This window comes from Tinamus guttatus, unplaced genomic scaffold (assembly GCF_059628265.1).
Source record: "Tinamus guttatus ecotype Peru unplaced genomic scaffold, ASM5962826v1 Tinamus_guttatus_pri_ptg000260l, whole genome shotgun sequence".
Classification (NCBI taxonomy): Eukaryota; Metazoa; Chordata; class Aves; order Tinamiformes; family Tinamidae; genus Tinamus; species Tinamus guttatus.
In genome coordinates, this window is record NW_028288794.1 from 3,856,194 (window position 1) to 3,875,512 (window position 19,319).

At 35.4% G+C, this 19,319-nt stretch overlaps 1 protein-coding gene across 2 annotated transcripts in view; it reads left to right on the top strand.

The window, feature by feature from the left end:
* SESTD1 (SEC14 and spectrin domain containing 1) overlaps positions 1–17,309 on the top strand; it is a 43,648-nt gene extending 26,339 nt beyond the window's left edge. For both annotated transcript variants that reach the window (XM_088527005.1, XM_010222545.2), the window contains 10 exons: positions 1,109–1,320; positions 5,001–5,123; positions 6,968–7,162; positions 7,933–8,047; positions 8,923–9,082; positions 9,476–9,557; positions 9,868–9,990; positions 11,143–11,334; positions 13,124–13,245; positions 16,560–17,309. In XM_088527005.1, the coding sequence (XP_088383131.1) occupies positions 1,109–1,320; positions 5,001–5,123; positions 6,968–7,162; positions 7,933–8,047; positions 8,923–9,082; positions 9,476–9,557; positions 9,868–9,990; positions 11,143–11,334; positions 13,124–13,245; positions 16,560–16,689 (1,454 nt within the window). In that variant the 3' untranslated portion in view covers positions 16,690–17,309. The remainder of the gene's footprint in view (positions 1–1,108; positions 1,321–5,000; positions 5,124–6,967; positions 7,163–7,932; positions 8,048–8,922; positions 9,083–9,475; positions 9,558–9,867; positions 9,991–11,142; positions 11,335–13,123; positions 13,246–16,559) is intronic.
* Positions 17,310–19,319: the final 2,010 nt, after the last annotated feature.

The following is a 19,319-nucleotide window of genomic DNA, read 5'->3' on the forward strand; positions in this document are numbered from 1 at the left end:
TTGGTCAATAAAGTAATGAAATTTGTTTCAAGTTTTTTTTTTTTTTTTTTCTGGTAATATAAATGTCTTTCAGGGTGGATTTATTACTCATAGCATAGTGCCACCACTGATTTAGACTAGACTACAAATTTCTTTATGGATTTGTGCCTTGTAGGAACAGGAAGTAATGTATATCAACACACTGGTCAGGGTTTTAAAGAGTGCTTAGGATCTTGTAGCCTTGTACTAACTAACACACAAATCATGTATGTAAATTGCTACAGAGAACTGCTGTACATGCACTCTCCATAAGAACTTTAGCTTATTTAAATGGGGGAGAATATTGTTGAAATTGAAACAATGTTCAAGTTCCTTCCTGCAGCTGTTAAATCTCTTACATATAAAGTGGCCATTGACCATTGGGCTCTCTTATATATAAAGTGGCCATTGGTAGTAGATTTTAGAGTCTAAGTGTGCATTCTCCTCTAATGGTAAGATTCTTTGGCAAAACAACAGCTTTAATCTTGAGTAAGTAGCTCCCAAGAATGTTAGTTTATATGCATTATTTTCTTAATTATCACATAATGACAATTCTTTAGAGCTATTGACTTTAAAAACTTCCATTACGTGTCTCAGGAACTCATCAACCTTTTACTTTGCTTGACCCGCTATATTGACATTTGAGAAGTCAAAGATTAAATAAATTGTCACCAGTTAAACTTTTCTATTCTTTAATGGAAATTACATACATACATAAAGGAAGAAACCCTTTTTTTTTCTTTTTTCTTCCTTCCTGGTCTGGGATGATTCATTAACATTTCCAAAGTTTCCATTTAATCTAAGAATAGTTTTTTTTGTTAATCATTATTATTCTCAGTATAAGTGTCGAAGGTTTTTCTGTGTCTGAAATTTGTCAGATGATTTTTGCCTCATGTTGACTGACAGAACCCCACACACTGGATGATTTGCTGCCTGTTGTTAATAAAATTATATCAGTAAATGTGCCCAGTGCATAAAAGATGTATCACCAGGGGATCTAAAAGCAATTTTGCCTACAAAGGCAAAATTTTGTCTTTGGGATTTGCTTTTTGGATCTCAGTGAGCCGTGTCACTATTGATATCTTTAAAGGTCATGAGTTACTATCTGAGTTACAACAGCGTCGATTCAACGGCTCGGACGGAGGGGTGTCCTGGTCTCCAATGGATGATGAGCTGCTGGCTCAGCCGCAGGTCATGAAGCTGCTGGACTCGCTCCGAGAGCAGTACACCCGCTACCAGGAAGTGTGTAGGCAGCGTAGCAAGAGAACCCAACTAGAGGAGATTCAGCAGAAAGTGATGCAGGTAAGCACAAAGCTGCTCTTCATACTATGAGATGCAAGTTTGAGTTTGTGCCCCAGGGTGTTACTTCCTACCAGTACAAATCAGGGATGAAGATCTTCATTCCAGTCTTTATGATCCCTTTCACTTCTCAGAATGTGACATGCTGGTTTGACTTGGTCCTTTATGCTTTGGCTACATTCAGTGAGTTTCCAAAGTCACCATGTTTTGATACACAGATAGGTTTAGCATACAGAATCCAGATGGAGTCTCTCTCCTCTCCCCGCTGTGTTTATGAAGAATCCCTTTGCTACATAACATGTAGCCGCTCTTGTGCTGTCAGCGGCTCAAATGCCTCGCATGGTAGCAAAAAAAACAACCACTCACACATAAGACACATTTGGCTGCAGTTTAGCTTGTGAGTTGGAAAACTTCTCCTGTTCACACTGAGTTCACTACATTACTGAAAATAAGCCAGCACTAATTCCTTTTTGCCTAACCCTTGATGTTTTACTGAAGATAAAGTGATTAAACTTTCCATCTTTTGATTTCCAGGCTACCCTGACCAGAGTGATTACAAACCTTTCTAGTCAATTGGGTGTTAAAGGTCGTAATGAATTGATTTGGTCCTTTGGATGTAGGCATGTAATTGGCACTTGCAACAGTTTTATAGGTGTAGTCTCAGTAGAAATAATCAAGGAAATTGAATTAATGTATTATTGAAATTAGATTTATATTTTTAAGGTTCTGTAATAGTTTGAATATCAGAAAATGGAGCGCATATTGTTCTTAACCTTTAAACGTTGACATTTCGAATATGCAGGGAAGGAATCAAGTACTTGCACCTCACAGCATTCCAGGTAGGGGTAAATATAAAAACTGATCCATCTTGCTATTTCTAGCAATAAAAATATAAATGTACTGAAATAGCATTTTGCACTTGTATAGTCATTGATCTTTTTGAAAAAGGGAGTGAGGGGGATGCGAGTGTGATTTTTTGATATTTTGAGCTGAAAACAATAAAAATATGTAAAAGATGAAAGCAATAGTGTGTAGAACACATTATCATGGCAGTAGATATACTCAGGTGATAAGGATTTTTTTTCCCTGTGGTTAAGTTATTCAGTTTGAACAAGATGTGCTGATTTAAATGAGTTTATAGCGCAGTTTGGCAGACAGCCATTGTTAATGCATTTAAATAGACCTGTTTACTGGGGCATCAGCCTGATTTTGCAATATTTGAGTTAGAAATTGTTATTGGTTTGTTCTATGTATGCTAAGTAAATCAGCTAAGTCTCAGCACATAAGAGGAATGCGCTTAGCTATTGTAGTATATTGATAGTTTTATAAAATACATTTCAAAGATCTTTAAATAGCATACAAATGTGTGTGAGGGGAAAAAAAAACTTAAATCTAAAAATGGATTTAGTTTCCAGGTAGTCTGTAGGAGAAAATTAGCTTAACAGAAAAATAGGAAGATAATGAGGGAGTAGAGGAAACTGATTGAGGCAAAATGTTCTGAAACTTACTTTGCCAAACGAAACAGAAGTGGCAAGATAACGTGCTGTAACAGTATGTGGCTGGACTGAGTGGGTACATATGACACACGCTCTTGCATTGCAGATTGATTTAAATGATTTGGTTTCCCGTTATCTTGTGTTACAGTTATGTTCCTCTTTCATTCTTCTTCGTGCTTTTGATATTGCTTATCGCTTCTGGTTGTCTTTTATTTGTATATCTATTTTATCTTCATTATATGCTTCTTCAGCAAACTGTGATACGCTTAGTTCTTGTTCTCTTCTCAAAACACTTGTGAATGACCATTCCTCTTCCCTTGTGTCTTCAGAATCCTGCACACTCTTCCAAGCCACCACTCCTTTTGTTGTTTCATAATTTTCATAATTTTATTTCTTATGCTTTCCTCCCTCATTCTGAGGCAGAAGATAGTAATCATTTTCAGAGGTATTTTGATGAGTGGTTTTACTAAGCACACTGCTAACAGACATATATAGATATATTATGATAATCATCTCTTTGTCTCCTCGTGCAGAATTGTTAATTATTGTTCTAATCACTTTAGAAAAAATATATGCCTAGCCTTGCAGTTGTGGCTAGTCACTGACTATTTAAAAGAATATTTTATGAAAATAATACTACTTTCTTCTCTGTGTCTCTTAATGATCTCTCTGCTTGGCTCAATTAGGTTTCGTGTTGGGCCACAAGGATTCCTGGGCCACAAGGATGACTGTGCTGAACTAATCTGTTTTTCAGAGGCAGAACAGTAGTAGCTGGACACTTGAAATAGGGCAGTGGCCTTGGCTGCAGAAGGGGCTACTTTCAGCAGGACCATGATTTCTGTATTTGAGTTTTCCAAGCCCCACTAAGGTCTTGATGCCTGTACTTCTAGGTCATGTTTAACTAGAGAGATGGCTATGCAGGGATGGTGGGTGCAACAGGGAGTTCATCTTAAAACAAAAAGATACTAGAAGAGTAGAGACAACTGAAAGACCCTAGAAATGATATATAAGTAAATAAAAGCCAGGATGGTCTTGGAAAGAAAGAGTATGCTCTGAAGTAGAGCTTCTTTAAAAAGTTTGTTACAGTCATGGATGACTAGATGTTGGAGTGAATGGATCAAACTTCCTGTAATGGTGATGGTCATTCATGATCATGGTCACAATGTGGCCCAGTGGCACTGAGGAAATGGTTCAGTTCCTATATTTTGAGGAAGTATAATACAATATACAATGTCACATTGTAACCATAAAGACAAGCAGAGAAAAAAATGTGATGCTGTTTTGTCATATTTGCTTAAAGTCATACAAAATAGAGGAAGCTGTTTTTGCATGCTTTTTTCTTTTTTTCCCCCCTAAGAATCAGAATGAGTGGTTTTCCTATATTTATTTCAAGACTCTAGTCTTGTGCATTAGGTTTCATCAGGATTGCTTCTGTTTCTATTTCTGCTTCTGTCTATTATAGCATTTTTGCCATAGGGATCATCTAGTAATTCTGATTTATATCAAGAAAACTCAACTCGGCTTTCCTTTGAATAATTTTAACATGCTTAATCTATTAATTTTCCAGAAAAGTAAATCCAGTACTGTAGTCTAAAATGCTATCAATGTCACCTTGTTGAGAGTTCTGCAAAGGCAGATACCATGAAAAGTTGCTGTTAAGACTGAAAGATGTTTCCGGTACATGAATGAATTCAAGGCCTAAATATATAAAATACAAAAGGTGTTTGATTTTGAAAAACGTGTGTTTGTTCTGTGTATGCTAACATATTCCAAAAAAAGAGAGGACTCATGCATGAGGTAGAATGCAACAGTTCACTGTTGCTATGGGCATTTTAAGTCATTTAAGGGAGAAAAAAAATATTCATTTGAACATTAACTCCATTATCAAGACAACAGTTTTAACCTTGCTCATTGACAGAGATATGAAATGACAAGTATTTGTGTGACAAATCTTTTCCTAGGAGACATGCTTTTATGGGGCTGACAGGTTAAGGTTCTGACAGTGAAAGGTTCTTTTTACCTCATGAAAGCTTTTGATGAATGTAAATGGCTTAAAGACTTCTATCAAGCCCTTTTAAAAATAAGTAATAATTCATGCTTTTAAAATATTTTTGTTTATGTTTTGAAACTCATTTTATGCTAGTTTTGGTTTAATTAATTTTTTTGTCATCTTTGTGTTCTTGACAGGTGGTGAATTGGCTCGAAGGACCCGGATCAGAACAGCTAAGAACCCAGTGGGGAATAGGTGATTCAATTAGAGCCTCACAGGCTTTGCAACAGAAACATGAGGAGATCGAGAGTCAACACAGTGTGAGGCTTCCCCTACCCTCTTCAAATAGTTCTAAGTACAGGAAACTATCTACAGAGTATTTTGGTCACAAATATCTAAAAATTGGGGAGGAGTATGTGGTGATATGGGTTACGAAGATGACTACATGGGCAGTTTAGGTTGTTAATATGTCGCTGCATATCAGTATTTTCTAGTGTAGAAAGATGCTGACTTTTATGTATGATTTATCCTGTTTTAATTGCACTATAGCAGTTATTAAATTTTCACTTTTAATTAGGAGGAGTAAATTTCCTTTCAGCCATTTTGGTAGAGAGAAGAACTCCCTTCACTTCTGCAGGGAATAGGTTAACATTTGCTCTTTATTAAGCTACATGAAACAAGTTTCAGCTCTTTGTAAATGCTTTTATTGGTTCTAAACTTAAAGTATAGGTACAATAATGAAATTTTGAAGACATTGATTTATAACTGCTTTGACTTGATACCTTTGTTGCTTCTAATTCTGAAGACTTCCTATGGTTTAGTAGAATTAGATACTTTATTCTAACAAATTCCGTGTTCTGAAAGAGAAAGTTGCCCCCAGGATGTTTCCTCTTGTCAGACTTTCTACATGCAGACACTGACAATTCAAACAGCATTTCCTGAGCTCCCTTTTCAGTCATTTCTTCTTTATTGTATGTTACTGTTCTTTTCATTCAGTTCGTTCATATACTAGAGATACCATTTTGGGCAAATATTGGTCTTCATGGTTTTAAGCTTTCCTTTCACTGCTGTGTCTAACTAGAGGCATAGTTCCATATTATTATCCTGCTGATAATACAAAAAAGTCATAATTATATATTTTATTTTTGATTTTAGTCTCTCAACTTCAGAGCTATTTTGCTGAAAATCAACTATTGTAACCATTGATTTTAATGAAAAAAAATGCTGTTTCTTTTGATTCTCATGTCGTAGTTGATTTATCACACTCAGTAAGGTTGATTTGTACGTCTAAGTGTCTAAAGATAGTAACAGGAGTTGCTTGTTGCTGTTGTTTAAACTGAATTTATTGAATCCATAGATCTATATCCCCCCACCCACCTACCTTAAGTGCCCCAGTTGGAGTAGAGGAGAGATTTATTATGCTTCTAAAATTTGGCTGATATAACTTAGAGTCATTTTTTTTCTTCATCTTTTCATACCTAATTTCTTATGTTAGCAGACAGAAAAGGTTTTGGGTAAACAGGAAAAAAATCAGAATATGCATATTTACGCTGTACATTTTGCATGCTTTGTAAATAAACGTGAAGCTTAAGGCATAATTTTTTAAAAAATTGCAAACATCCTAATTAGTGACAAGTGTGCTAATTAAATCAGATACTTAAAGCCAATAGATGGTGCTGTTCAGTTGCATTAGAAATGCATAGGACATTTAAAGGTCATTGAACATAGACCAAAATGAAAGCTGTTGAACAGACATGTTTTGCTTTACAGGCTTGTAATTCATGCAAGGTGTGAATTTGTTCTTGCAATATCAAGTAGTTTCCATATCCCCCAGAATGATAAATTTTCATACTATTTTTTTTGTGCATACACCACCATGGCAACATTAGTAAACTCTGCTGCTTGTTTTCAGTAATCAAGATATTGGAAGATGAATTTTACATATTTTTAAATAAATAGTATAAATCTTTCCTTACATAAGAAACAACTTTCTTCAAATAAGAAACAGCGTCATTTAAAAATAAATTTCCATTTTTGGATACTCTGTTTTAACCTGAAGATAGATGTTACTTTTATTTCAGCAGTAGTGCTTTTTCCCCAAATATTTAAGAAATTTACTGCTGATTTAATAATATTTTAAAGCTCAATTTTCTTGTATTTTTAGGAATGGTTTGCTGTTTATGTTGAGCTTAATCAGCAGATTGCAGCCCTCCTAAACGCAGGGGATGAGGAGGACCTTGTGGAGCTGAAAGCGCTGCAGCAGCAGCTGAGCGACGTGTGTTACCGGCAGGCCAGTCAGCTGGAGTTCAGGCAGAACCTCTTACAAGCAGCACTCGAGTTCCACAGTGTTGCCCAAGATGTAAGTTTTTGCTGTTGGTATCTTACTGTCTTGATATTGAAAGTATTCAAAATATTGGAAAAGATATAGCTGGAAGAAAGTTGTGATGTCACTTGGGAAATAAGGAAGGTCTTCATTTACCAGGACTGAAACTTTGTGAGGCTGAATGTTTCCCTTTGTAAGTGGGAAATACACCGTAATACCTCTTACACTTCAGTAGTAGTTGAACAGAAGTTTACTAGAAAAAAATTGCTTTCTTCTGTCCTTTTCTATTACAGGCATATGCATTGACTGTACCAAAAGATTATATACTCTTCACAGCTTCTTTTTAACAAACCAATGTTCATTCTTGTACTTATCTAATGACTTCTGGATTGTAGTGGAGTATTTTATTTCTTTGCTTTGTTTCCCTCTAGCGATTTTTACCCTTAGAATGCACATAAGCAGTTTTTTTTTTTTTTTTTTTTGTTTTAATCCTAATTTTCTGGTTGGTAGAGATGCAAAAAGAAACTTGAAAATGAGAGGTTCTCAAACATTTAGAAAGATGAGCACAAAACCAAACCTCTGAAGTGTAAAACTTTCTGAAGATGAGTACTTAACTAACCTTATGATTTGCGAGGAGTTGTTGAGGGGACACAATCTTGATAATAATACTCTTTATGTATAAAGAAGTAGGTAAAACTAGTACAGGATCTTTGCTATTTAACTTCTTAGAGCAGTTAGAGTGAACTAATTAACAATGGCAGGAAAAAATATGGATACAATTTGTCTTTTTCTGTCTTTCATTTTAGTTGTCTCAGCAATTGGATGGCTTACTGGGAATGTTGTGTGTAGATGTAGCACCAGCAGATGGGGCTTCAATTCAACAAACTCTAAAACTGCTGGAAGAGAAATTGAAAAGTGTTGGTAAGCAAAATATTTCTGTGTTTCGATCATACACTTTTAATAATTACATTATAGTGAGGCAGGAAAAGTAATGTCTACCTCTTGTGGTTCTTGCAAAATATTGCCCCACTGTTTGACTTCCTTATGCGTAAAATCCAGGCAAATTTTCTGGAAATGTCTTTTAAAGGTTTTGTGTGTATTATAAATCTTTTTTACATGCAATTACCATGTTTTGCCTTTGTAAACACACCTTGGTGGAATCTTTTGTTTTTATTATATTAATCAGCCATGGAAATACAATTCTTTAAATAATCTTTTCTTTCTCTTCCCAGCAGTGACCCTTTGATAAATAAAATAATCATCTATTTGGTTTTAGAATACTTGTCTTGAACATTTTGCAGTAGCATTGGATGTGTGTTTTAGTAAAAGTAATACTTAACATTGTTATATCGTCATGTGCATCCTGTTAGGAGAAAGGGCTGTGAAACTATGGGCTATGAAAACATATATGGGTGAAGTAATTATGCTTGGAATAAAATACTGCATAAGCTGGATACTCCTTCAGGAGAACACATAGTAGACCTGCCAGATAATAGATGCAAGAACAGATTTTTAAGGGTCGGCATATTGGTACAGAAAAATGTGTCAGCCATATGAGATGTATCATAAAATAGTAATTTCTGCTATGAAAGAATGTTTAGGCAGCAACTGCCTAGAGGTGATAAATATTTTAAGTATCGCGCAACTGTGTGGAAGAAAAATGTTAATTAGCTATAATATGCTGAAAACTTGTTATAATGCTGTCAGCTTTCATTTATTTTCTTTTTATCTGCTGGATCATAAAACGGTAAAGGCTGTAGAATTTTTTTTTTTTTTTTTTTTTTTTTTTGCTTTAGACTTAGGCTTGCAAGGCTTGCGTGAGAAAGGTCAAAGTCTTCTTGATCAGATATCTAATCAGGCATCATGGGCCTATGGAAAAGATGTAACCATTGAAAACAAAGAAAATGTGGACCACATCCAAGGAGTGATGGAAGATATGCAACTGAGAAAACAAAGGTAGTAACAACAGTCCTAATCATTAGGGTTTTCTATTAAGATTTTACTGATAGCTTACTTTAAAAATGCGTTTTTAGAGAGACAGTTTTATCTTCAGTTAAGGGATGTATTACAGTTAAAATTTACCCTATTTGTAATATAGTTAAATGTAACTTGCTCTTTTCTTTCTCCTTGCTTTCCCCTGCTTTGTATTAGTTTGTGAGCTAGAACTTGTGTGTAATACTGACAAGATATGTGAACTTCATTGGCTTCAGCTAACTCAGCTGAACAGAGTATGTACATTTTGAATGCTATCACTGTAGTATCCTTCAGGTGGTGACAAGAAATTGGAATGCTAGAATTTTACTAGGTTTGTAAAAACTAATCGGTGTAGTTTCTGTGCTGCTGTTTAAGGTGTGAGGATATGGTAGACGTGCGTCGACTAAAGATGCTTCAGATGGTGCAGTTGTTTAAATGTGAAGAAGATGCTGCTCAGGTATGAGAAGGGCTGCATAACTTCATTTTATTCTTTGTAGTCCACTGACTAAATTCATGGGGGTTGATGGCACTATTTTTGTCAGTTTCAGATGTAATTTTATTTAAATGAATTTGCAGATTGAAAATACAAAAAGAAATAGCAATTGACTGAAAATAGTGTATTTGGTGATTCCATGCATGATCAATTAACTATTTTTTCCAAATAAAAAGTATCAACCAGCTTATGTCAGTTGGTTCACTCCTCTGGAAGTTTTTATACCAAAATAAGAAATTCAATTTCATTTGTAAAATTTACCTCTCTCTTTAAGGCAGTAGAATGGTTAAGTGAATTGTTGGACGCTCTGCTCAAGACACACATCCGTTTGGGAGATGATACTCAAGAAACTAAAGTTTTGCTGGAGAAACACAGAAAATTTGTTGATGTTGCACAGGTGAAATGACTTTTTTCTCTAGAAATTTGAGATCTGTGCAGATTCCAAATCGGATTGCTGCCCTATATATATGATTACTGAACCACTATTAACTAGTTGTCTTCTTAGTTAACCTTAATGCTTGAATAAAGAAATGCAGTTTGCTGGAACTGGTGATTAGATTAACGAGATTTTTTGCAGTAGTGACACTGCAGCTCTGCTGCCTTTAGTTTGTTCTGCTTTATATAGGCAACGCAAACCAAGAACATAAATGACAGTGACTTTTTTTTAAAGGCGTGTATTTCAGACAGTCTTTGTAATGATGCTTGAAGTATTGCAATGAAGATAATGAAAAACGAGTAAACCGCTTGATTTCTCAGTCCGTTATATGTTATGAAACGGAGCTTGCCTTTCATTTGGTTGTCCAGATCAAGCTGACTCAGAGTATGTTTGTCATGCTCATAAAAGGAGCCCATTGTACTAGTAGAGTTAGAGATAGAAGAAAAGTAACTTCTCTTGGCTGTATCAGCCAAGTAAAAAATCCTGTTGTACAGAAAGGTACTGAAACTCAATTCATTAAAGCCATGGGGCTTCTTTGTACACTTGTTTGCAAACCTTCAATATGCAAAAGGAGCGTGTGTAAGTTGGACCTTTTTCGGGTACGTTTTCAGATGCTTGCTGTTATTTAGGATCTCCTAGTTCAGATTTGCCAATTAACAGATGTGTTTCTCTTCAAATTACACCACCTCTGTGATGAATAGTGACCATGTAAGGACGAGGAGGAACTAGAATTGACTGTGGCTGTCAACCAGCATGCCATGGATGCTGGGTGACCAGAAACATGATGGCAGTGGAGTTGGTGATACTTGGCAGTAGATATCAAGCATCCCATGTAAGATCCAAGCCACTACTTGCTATTTTGAAGAAGGTCTCTTTTTTAGCCAGGATGAGTGCTGCACTTTAGAGGGCTCTTTGAAGAATATACTGCCAGTTGCAACAATTTGGTTTGATAAACAGTTTTGTTCATGCGTCAGCAGTGTTTTTCTAGTAGACCAAATTAGTTCAATGTATTTTGTGAATCTGATTTAAGGAGGTTTGACAAATCTGTCAGCTGTCATTTTAAGATCATTTGAATGCAGAAGTTCTAACTTACTTTCTCTCCCCCCGCCCTAGAGTACTTATGATTATGGGAGACAGTTACTGCAGGCTACAGTTGTGCTGTGCCAGTCCCTGCGATGCACTTCAAGATCCTCAGGGGACACCCTTCCAAGACTGAACAGAGTGTGGAAGCAGTTTACATTAACTTCTGAAGAAAGAGTACATAGGCTGGAAACTGCTGTTGCATTTCATTCAAGTGCTGAAAAGGTGAGTGTGATAAGAAAAGTAGCATCAAAATCTAAGCATGATATAATAAAAACATGTAAGGAAAAATAAATTCCCAGTGCATATTTTGGACATTTTGAATGTTAAAAGACAGAAAGAATAGGAATTGAAGAAATAGAATTATTTCAAAAGAATTATGTTGTTACAAGAATTATTTTTTCAGTACTTTATTATTTTCCCATAATAAGTTGATTTAGGGACTGTATAACAAAAAGGAGAATCATCTTGAACAGATGGCGTTGGATTGGAACTGGAAGTAATTTTTTTAAAACTGTTAATACTAAGATGTACTCTGTGTAATGTTGATCATAAAGCATTTTTTGTTTGTTTAGACTGCAATTGTTAAGATTGCTTGATTTGTGTTTTTATGTAAGATACAGTACAGAGTTGTGATACTAAAGAATTTTGCAGAATTGAAAGCAATAAATTGCCTTATACACTGCTTATAATTTAATCTTCTTAAAAGTTGTGTAGGTGTATGAAACTCTGAGGCATTTCATTTTCTTACATGCTGAGTTGCTGCACCTTTATTTTGCACTTGGAACATGCTTGTTTCCAAGCTCTCCTCTATCCTCGTGTGGCTTTCACACTTCTACTGCATGTCGCTAGAAGCCACAGAGAAGGATGAGTGGTCAGCAACGATGTTAAGGAAAACTTGCTGCTCAATAACATCTTACCTAAGGGGGAATGCTGGGAGTTCTCAAATACCTGAATTCCAGAAAGCATCCTTGAATATAATGGGGGACTTGACCTTTTGGTATTGGAAATGTTCTTTCTCTGGGTTTATAAGTAATAAAACAGTTTAGGACATCCATTTCCAATGTTGACACCATTGTCATTTTAAAAAAATGCAACTTTGAACACAGTAAAAGTTATGTTGTCTTTACATAAAAACATGGATGAAAAGTTTATCAAAATGCTCGTCTTCATTCCTTTCTTGTTTGTATTAATGGAAGATACTCTGAATTCATGAGAATTAAAAGTTGCTGGAGATTCATAAAAGCGGAAGTATATCATTTGTGCTGCCAAAGAGCTGAAAATAGTCTTACTTAACACTATATTACAAGCATTCTTTCCTTATTACAGTAGTTAATTGCTATATTCTTAGGCAATCATAAATAAAAGCAAGTAAGTAGATGCTTGAAAAAAATGTCCTGTCCAAAAGTTCTGCTGGCACTATTTTTGCCTATTAATTAGTGAGAAACTTGTGATCATAATATCCATGCTTCATAACTGGGCGGGAAGTGAAAAAGGAGGAAAAAAGAACTGCGCATTTGGAAGAAAGCATGAATTTAAGCACTAATATGGATCCCACTCCAGCACAGAAAGACTTGCAATCAAATTTTTTGATCCTAATTTACTGTGTGAATTCATTGCAGGATATGGTTTTTAGTTTTCAAATGGCTTGAAAGGGGTTCTTCATTATTCGTGTTTTTCTATTTCATATTACTGTCTTGCATGTTTAATGATGCAGGTTAGTTATTGTTGGAATAGCAAGACTTCTGGCAAGACCTCATTCTTCTTTTCTTTGTACTCACTTAGCAGTAGTACAAAATACATCAACACAGCTGCACTTGGCTGAGCTTTTCAGAATAGCTGAGCGATTCTCAATTCTTCAGATTTATCAATCTGTTTTGATTGTTCAAGACTGATCTCATATAAACAAAGTGCTGAAGATGCTGAAAGAGCTTTCACTGTGCCACTTAATGGCACTTTAAAAACTAGTTGCTATCCTTTGTGTACTTCAGTCTGTTCCCTTATTGTTTTACAGATTTTGCAAGAATGTCCAGAGCAGCCTGAAGCTCTTCATGAAATGGAACAATTTGATGAAATTGAAACTGTTGGGAAATCGCTGCTGGACAGATTAACAGTGCCTGTAGTTTATCCTGATGGGTGTGTAAAATGTTACTGTAATACCTTCTGAATGTGCTTTTGGTCAAGTTTCATAATGGTCTCCTGTACCTAAGAATTAGGAATGCTTATTGCTGAAATGGAACAGGTATTATTAGTGCTCTAATGCTCGTTAAGAATTCTTCCCACTTTTTCATTTATTCAGCTTATAACACAGTAACTCTTTCATACTCATTGAGAAGTGGTTGCTGTCTCAGACTACAAAAAGTACACTGAATATGGATTCTCAGTGAGGATAATACTGTTCTCTATGTACAGTAAAATACACTTGCCCAGGGGGATGCTCAGAATTGATTTCTTTTAACCAGATATAACCAGACCTTGGAACTAGGCTCTGGGTGTGCATATTTTGTTCTTTATACAATGAGTCACCCAAGAAGACAAACTAGTGACTGAAATAAGAGTGATGTATTCCATATGCTGATTGACTGCTCTTCTGCCAAGAGCTGAGGCGCTTGTCTGGCTCCTGTTGCTGCAAAGTCTGGTTCTTCACTTCTGCTGCGGATGTTGAAATGCAGGAATCAAAGGACTAAAAATATTAGAAAGACTGATGCAATGGTTGCCTTATGTGTTTCCCAAGTGTTCCTTGCCAGTCTTTTCCTAAGACTTTTACTAACAGCTACCATGTCAGCTACTCACTAAGTTGCAGTTTTGTGGTGCTTTCTCGATGAGTAATGATCCCAGTTATTTTGACTTTCAATATTACACATCTGTGATCAATCTCAAACTTGACTGTAACTTTCTGAATGCTGTGGACTATTCCTTCAGCTCATTAACGTGAGTGTGAAGCTCATCACTTTTGAAAAGGCTGCTTGCTACTATCTGGTCTTTCCATTCCTAGACTTAAAAGAATTTTTAGAATGACATTGTGAATGTTTCCCAAAAAGGAACCATATTTTCTGTTTCCAGCATGCTTTGAAATAGAAACATGGACATATTTTTGAACATATGAAAATACAATCTAAACAGTCATATTTTAATCAAACTTGTTTATGTCTCCGTTGCTTTTCTGTTTATCAGAAACGCATGCACTCTCTTAAACTGAGTCAGTGCATACCTGATGTGGTGCTGGATAGTTTTTGTCTTGCCTATGAACCTTGCCATATACTAGATAAATATTTTATTGGAAAAAGTCGTCTTTCCTACTCTTGAAAACAGTTTTATCCTGTGTTTGTGTAACTGTGGATTAGGGAATACTGCATATGCCATGCCAGGGAGCATAAAATCTTTTCTATGTAAAGATGGAGCCCATTTGTAATGCCCCATAAAACTGCTCTTTTCTTACACGACTGTTGGTGTTCTTAGTAGGTTTAATTCTTTCTGTTTTTAAATACAATATAATTATCTTCAAGTGTAGGTGGTAATTTTGTCATATTTCATTTTTAAAAGGACAGTTTAACCATACTTTTTTCCGGAATATATCTTTACATTTAGAATCTGATATATAGCAACTAGCTCATCATGTGATATATATTTTTAATTTATTGTGGATGAATGGCAGAAGACTATTTTTTCAATGCACAGCTTAGCGGTATTCTAGTAGCACTCTGTGTACTGAATATTTTACTACTGCCTCAACAAATTTTTCTCTTTGGTGAAGTGTTTGTAATTTATTTTTTCAAGAAAGCAAGATATGTTAATATCTGTAAGTGAATTGCATGCAGTTGATACTGTCCAGCCATATGGCTTGAAGCAACTAGTCTGTACTTTTTCCCCTATAAGTGGTGTACCTTTATGATAAGGATGGTAAAAGAGACTTCAAGGATGCCATCGATACTCTTTTTTAGATGATGAATCAAAATGCTTTTACTTAATGACTTTGTTGTTCGGAGAGGTAGCATTTAAACGGAAACCATCCTTTCAATAATGTGTTTGAAAATAGCCAGGGCGTTTCAGGCTACAAGAACTAACAAGCATGTTGTATTTGTTTATATTTAAAACTTTTTATAGCAGATTTTGCATGCATTAGTGACATGATAAAAATAGTAGTTGCTATTTAGTCTTAAAATGATTTACTTTAGTAGACTATTGGAGTAAAACCAAATGTGAGTGTTTTGCAGAACTTGCCTTGGCACCAGTAAGCTTCTAGGAAAGTTCCCCATTAAAGAACAAACTTGCTGCACTGCTGAGTTTTGACTCCTAGTGCAGTGTTCAATGCAAGCACGAAGCACAAGAGCTGCAGGTGCGCGTGCCTGTGTTCTAGGCTGCCTCACTGAATCCTGAACACTATTTTTGGCCTATCTGGAATTTCTTCATCTGAATTCTGCCTGTGCCTTCTTCCTCAGAAGTGGAATTTTAGGTGTCCTAACTCCCAAGATCCCATGCTGATCCTCCCTGGGCATTCTAGTCTTTGCAAATTGTTTGTTAAATATTTCAAAAGGGTTTTCTCATTAGTAGAAGTGGTTTAAGAAATACAGGGGAAACATCAAAACATCGTAAAGTGCCAACGGGCTTACTTCTTCATTAGCTTCTTCATCACTTTTGGGCTTTACTGAGTATCTGCTGGGAAGTCCAGATTCCCCTCCCTGTCCTGCTCATGGCTTCTGGACTGCATAAGAAAAAAATGTGTGGCCTTATTTGTGATCATGCACACAACTAGTCACCTCCTATGCAAAATACTATTTTTGTTTGGTATTTTCATCCTCTAGAGCACTCAAGTTTCTGTCCTACCACCATTTCCCAAGTCTGTTACCTCTGTGCATTGTAACAGGGTTTGATGCCTGTTTGGCTTCTTTTGAAACATTTATTCTGTTCATATCCTCCTTTTGCTGACAAGTTGGTTCATGGTTTCCCTAACACATCAGCTGCTATTTTGTTATATTTGAATGAGCTAAATCAATTTCAACTTGCTTGTCTTCAGTTTGGGAGAAAGATGATGTAACTTGATGGGATATCTGACTTCACACACAGAGATCATACAACTTCATTAAGAGTTCATGGATAGACAGACCTCCTTCATTGCCACGCTGCTCAGAACTCTGATTGGCTTGTAGGTAGCTAGACAACAGAAGTACAAATAGTATTGAGAAATCTTCATGCAAACTTTCAGAACAGTAAAGTACTGTTCTGAAAGTTCAGGGAAACTTTTGGGTGTGAAAAGACAATTATTTACATTAATTTTACCAAGATGTGACAAATTTCATCACTGTTGTGTCCTCAAAGCTTCTTTAAAGGTGGCCTTTAAACCTCAAGAGAAAAAACTGCCTATTTTTCTGTGCTGCTTCCTGTTTGTGGAGTTTGACATTCACATGTATATTCATGCACTAATTTTTTTTTTTTTTTTTTTTTTTTTTTAGTTCTGAACAATACTTTGGGAGCCCAAGTGATATGGCTTCTGCAGCAGAACACATCAGAGAAAAGATGAAGCTGGTTAGCCTGAAAAAGCAACAGCTGAGACAACCAGAAGCTACTACACCAGAGAGCTAATAGACTGATCCTTGTCTATCAATTCATCATAGGACTTCAGTTTGTAATCCAGCATGTTGTTTGCATATTACAGAATTTGGCATAATATATTAAAAAGCATTTCACAGGCATTATAAAAATCTCATCTTTATTTCAAATTAAATGTTCTCAGTATCTTAACACTGTACATCTATCAAGCCATAATTATTTAACATGCTATGAAACCACAGATTTCAAGTATCTTATGAAAAGGAGCTGTAAACTTTGCACTGAAATTTGCTGTAAAGCTTTACCTGACCTGTCAGCTGCTTCTTAGTTAAACAGCTGATGCAAGCTTTGAATGGTGCTAATGAAAGCGTTAGGAATTCCACCTTAAAAAATTGTAGCTCTTTGCTTCCCCATTCCCAGGTGATGTAGTAATTTTAGCCTGTAGGCAAGTACCTGCAGTGTAGACAGTGGTGACCCTATAATTTTAATTTGAAATACTTTAAAAAAAAAAATCATTTTTATTGTGCCAGTATGCAACCTGTCCATCAAATCTTTGATATATCAAATTCATTAAACAGATGGTTTTCCTCTTTGTATTGATAATGTATTAAAAGCTGTTTGTGCTTAATAAAAATCATCTTTTTAAAATCTAATATATATTTCTTTTGGCTTGTATTCTCATTCATGTTACACTCTGTGATAAATGGTAGTAAAAATCTCTCAATCTCACAACATATTTACAATGCGTGTATTGTTTTTTCTTGTAAACCACACTGTTTAGTACCTTGTAGCTATAAATGGAACTGCTGCTGGGAGTGGGAAGCCATTCCTTTTTTTCTGACTTGCTGGTAACGGTCCTCACACATGCCCATAAGTCACCATTATACTAATAACAGCCTTGTTCCCAGGTAAGACTAGCAGGCATCTCTTGTGCTTTGTTTTTAAATCTTGTTTCCATTTGAATGCGCATCTTGAATAGTGTGATACCCGTAGGTGCTGCCTTTGAGGATAAAGACCTTCATCTAGTTAAACAGAGTTAATGTAAAGTTCTTAAATTAAAACCATGATGTTAGTAATAAAGTGAGATTTAAGGGAAGGGAATTGAACTGAAACAAAAGCAACCGTGCATAATTTAGTTACCTCCTTATTCTTAAGGATTTAATTTGAATAAACTTAGTATCTTTTTTTCTAGAAAATGGTGTGGTATCTGACCATTTCCAAATACTGTCAGAAACAAAATAGTTTCAGTATATTTGGTATCTCACCATATTTTGCTCCCAGTCAACAATAATGCTCCATTCTTGCAGATTCTGCTATTACTTTTCACATTTTATGGATGGATCTGTCATTCAGATACAGATTTGTCTTCGGTTTTTCCATTTTTCTGCACAGAACAGTCATGTGAAATACAATGATTTTTCTATTAAAAAACAGTCAAACTTAATACCTAATGTATTTTGGAAAGAAACTGTTTTTAATATATTAGATGCTATGGTATGATATTACTGTAATGATATAGTTGAAAATGAACTGTAGTTTTATAGACTGCACTTCTAAAGGCTTTTTTTTACATATAACATCTTACACTTGCATTTAATTTTTCATTCCATGTGAGATTGCAGCTTATGCAATGGCTAATGGGAGAATTTATTAAGAAAGAAAAAAATATATATTTAATGGTCGCTCATTTAATACAAAGTGTAAATATAAAAGTAAACCAAGACTATAGTCATTAATAAGCACTATGTCTCTACTTGTTCCGTGTTTGTTTAGAAATAGATTCTTGTTAGAATTAGTCTGCAGTGTAAAATCATGTTAAAATGTTAGTTTACAATGCACAATTATGTTATGAACTCTCAGGTTTTCTTAGGTTTCTAATTCTATTTTTTTGTTCAGTAACATGATTACAGCGCAAGATCCCTAACTGCTCGTTCACTTGTTCATAGGACCTTTTTTGTTATTTGCAGTGAGGAACACAGCTGGGAACAAGATAGGGACAGGATTTTTCTACCTCGGAAGTGAAGTGACATCTGGAGTAAAGAAAAATTAATAATAAAAGAGTAAGTAGATTCTGATCACAAGGAGAGGCAACTGAGGGCTTTCAACAACAGTAATGATCTACAACATGTTCATGCTGCCTCCTGCTTCTGAATTCTTTCTTCAGGATAATTTTAATCTATAAAATAAGGGAGGTGATGCGTAGGATGAACTAGGTACGTAAAGGCTAATGAAGCTTGGTGATGCTTTGTACATTGTTTGGAAGGTTTTTTTCCTGAACTCTTTGTGTCTCAACTCTCTCCAGGCTCTTGTAACAGCTGGAAGGGGATCACTGCTGTAAGAAGGGCTTATGTTAGACTTCTGTTCTCATATGAAGAAACTGAAGCTATAAAGAGAATTACTTTTTTAGTTGTTGCAGGCAATAACTCTACAGTCATCTTAAAATAAGTTTAAATATTAAGCATGCTTTTTATACTTATGTGGCTTTAAATATAAATCCTATATATGTTTGCAGGTTCCTTAGCTCTTCTGCAGTTTGTTTTTGATTACTGTCAGATACCTGACACAGATATGAGCTCCTCTTAGGAAACATCTAATGCACTTCAGAGTTGTACATAAATAGGAGGAACACTATGCATATCTAACAAATCCTTCTCATTTAAGTT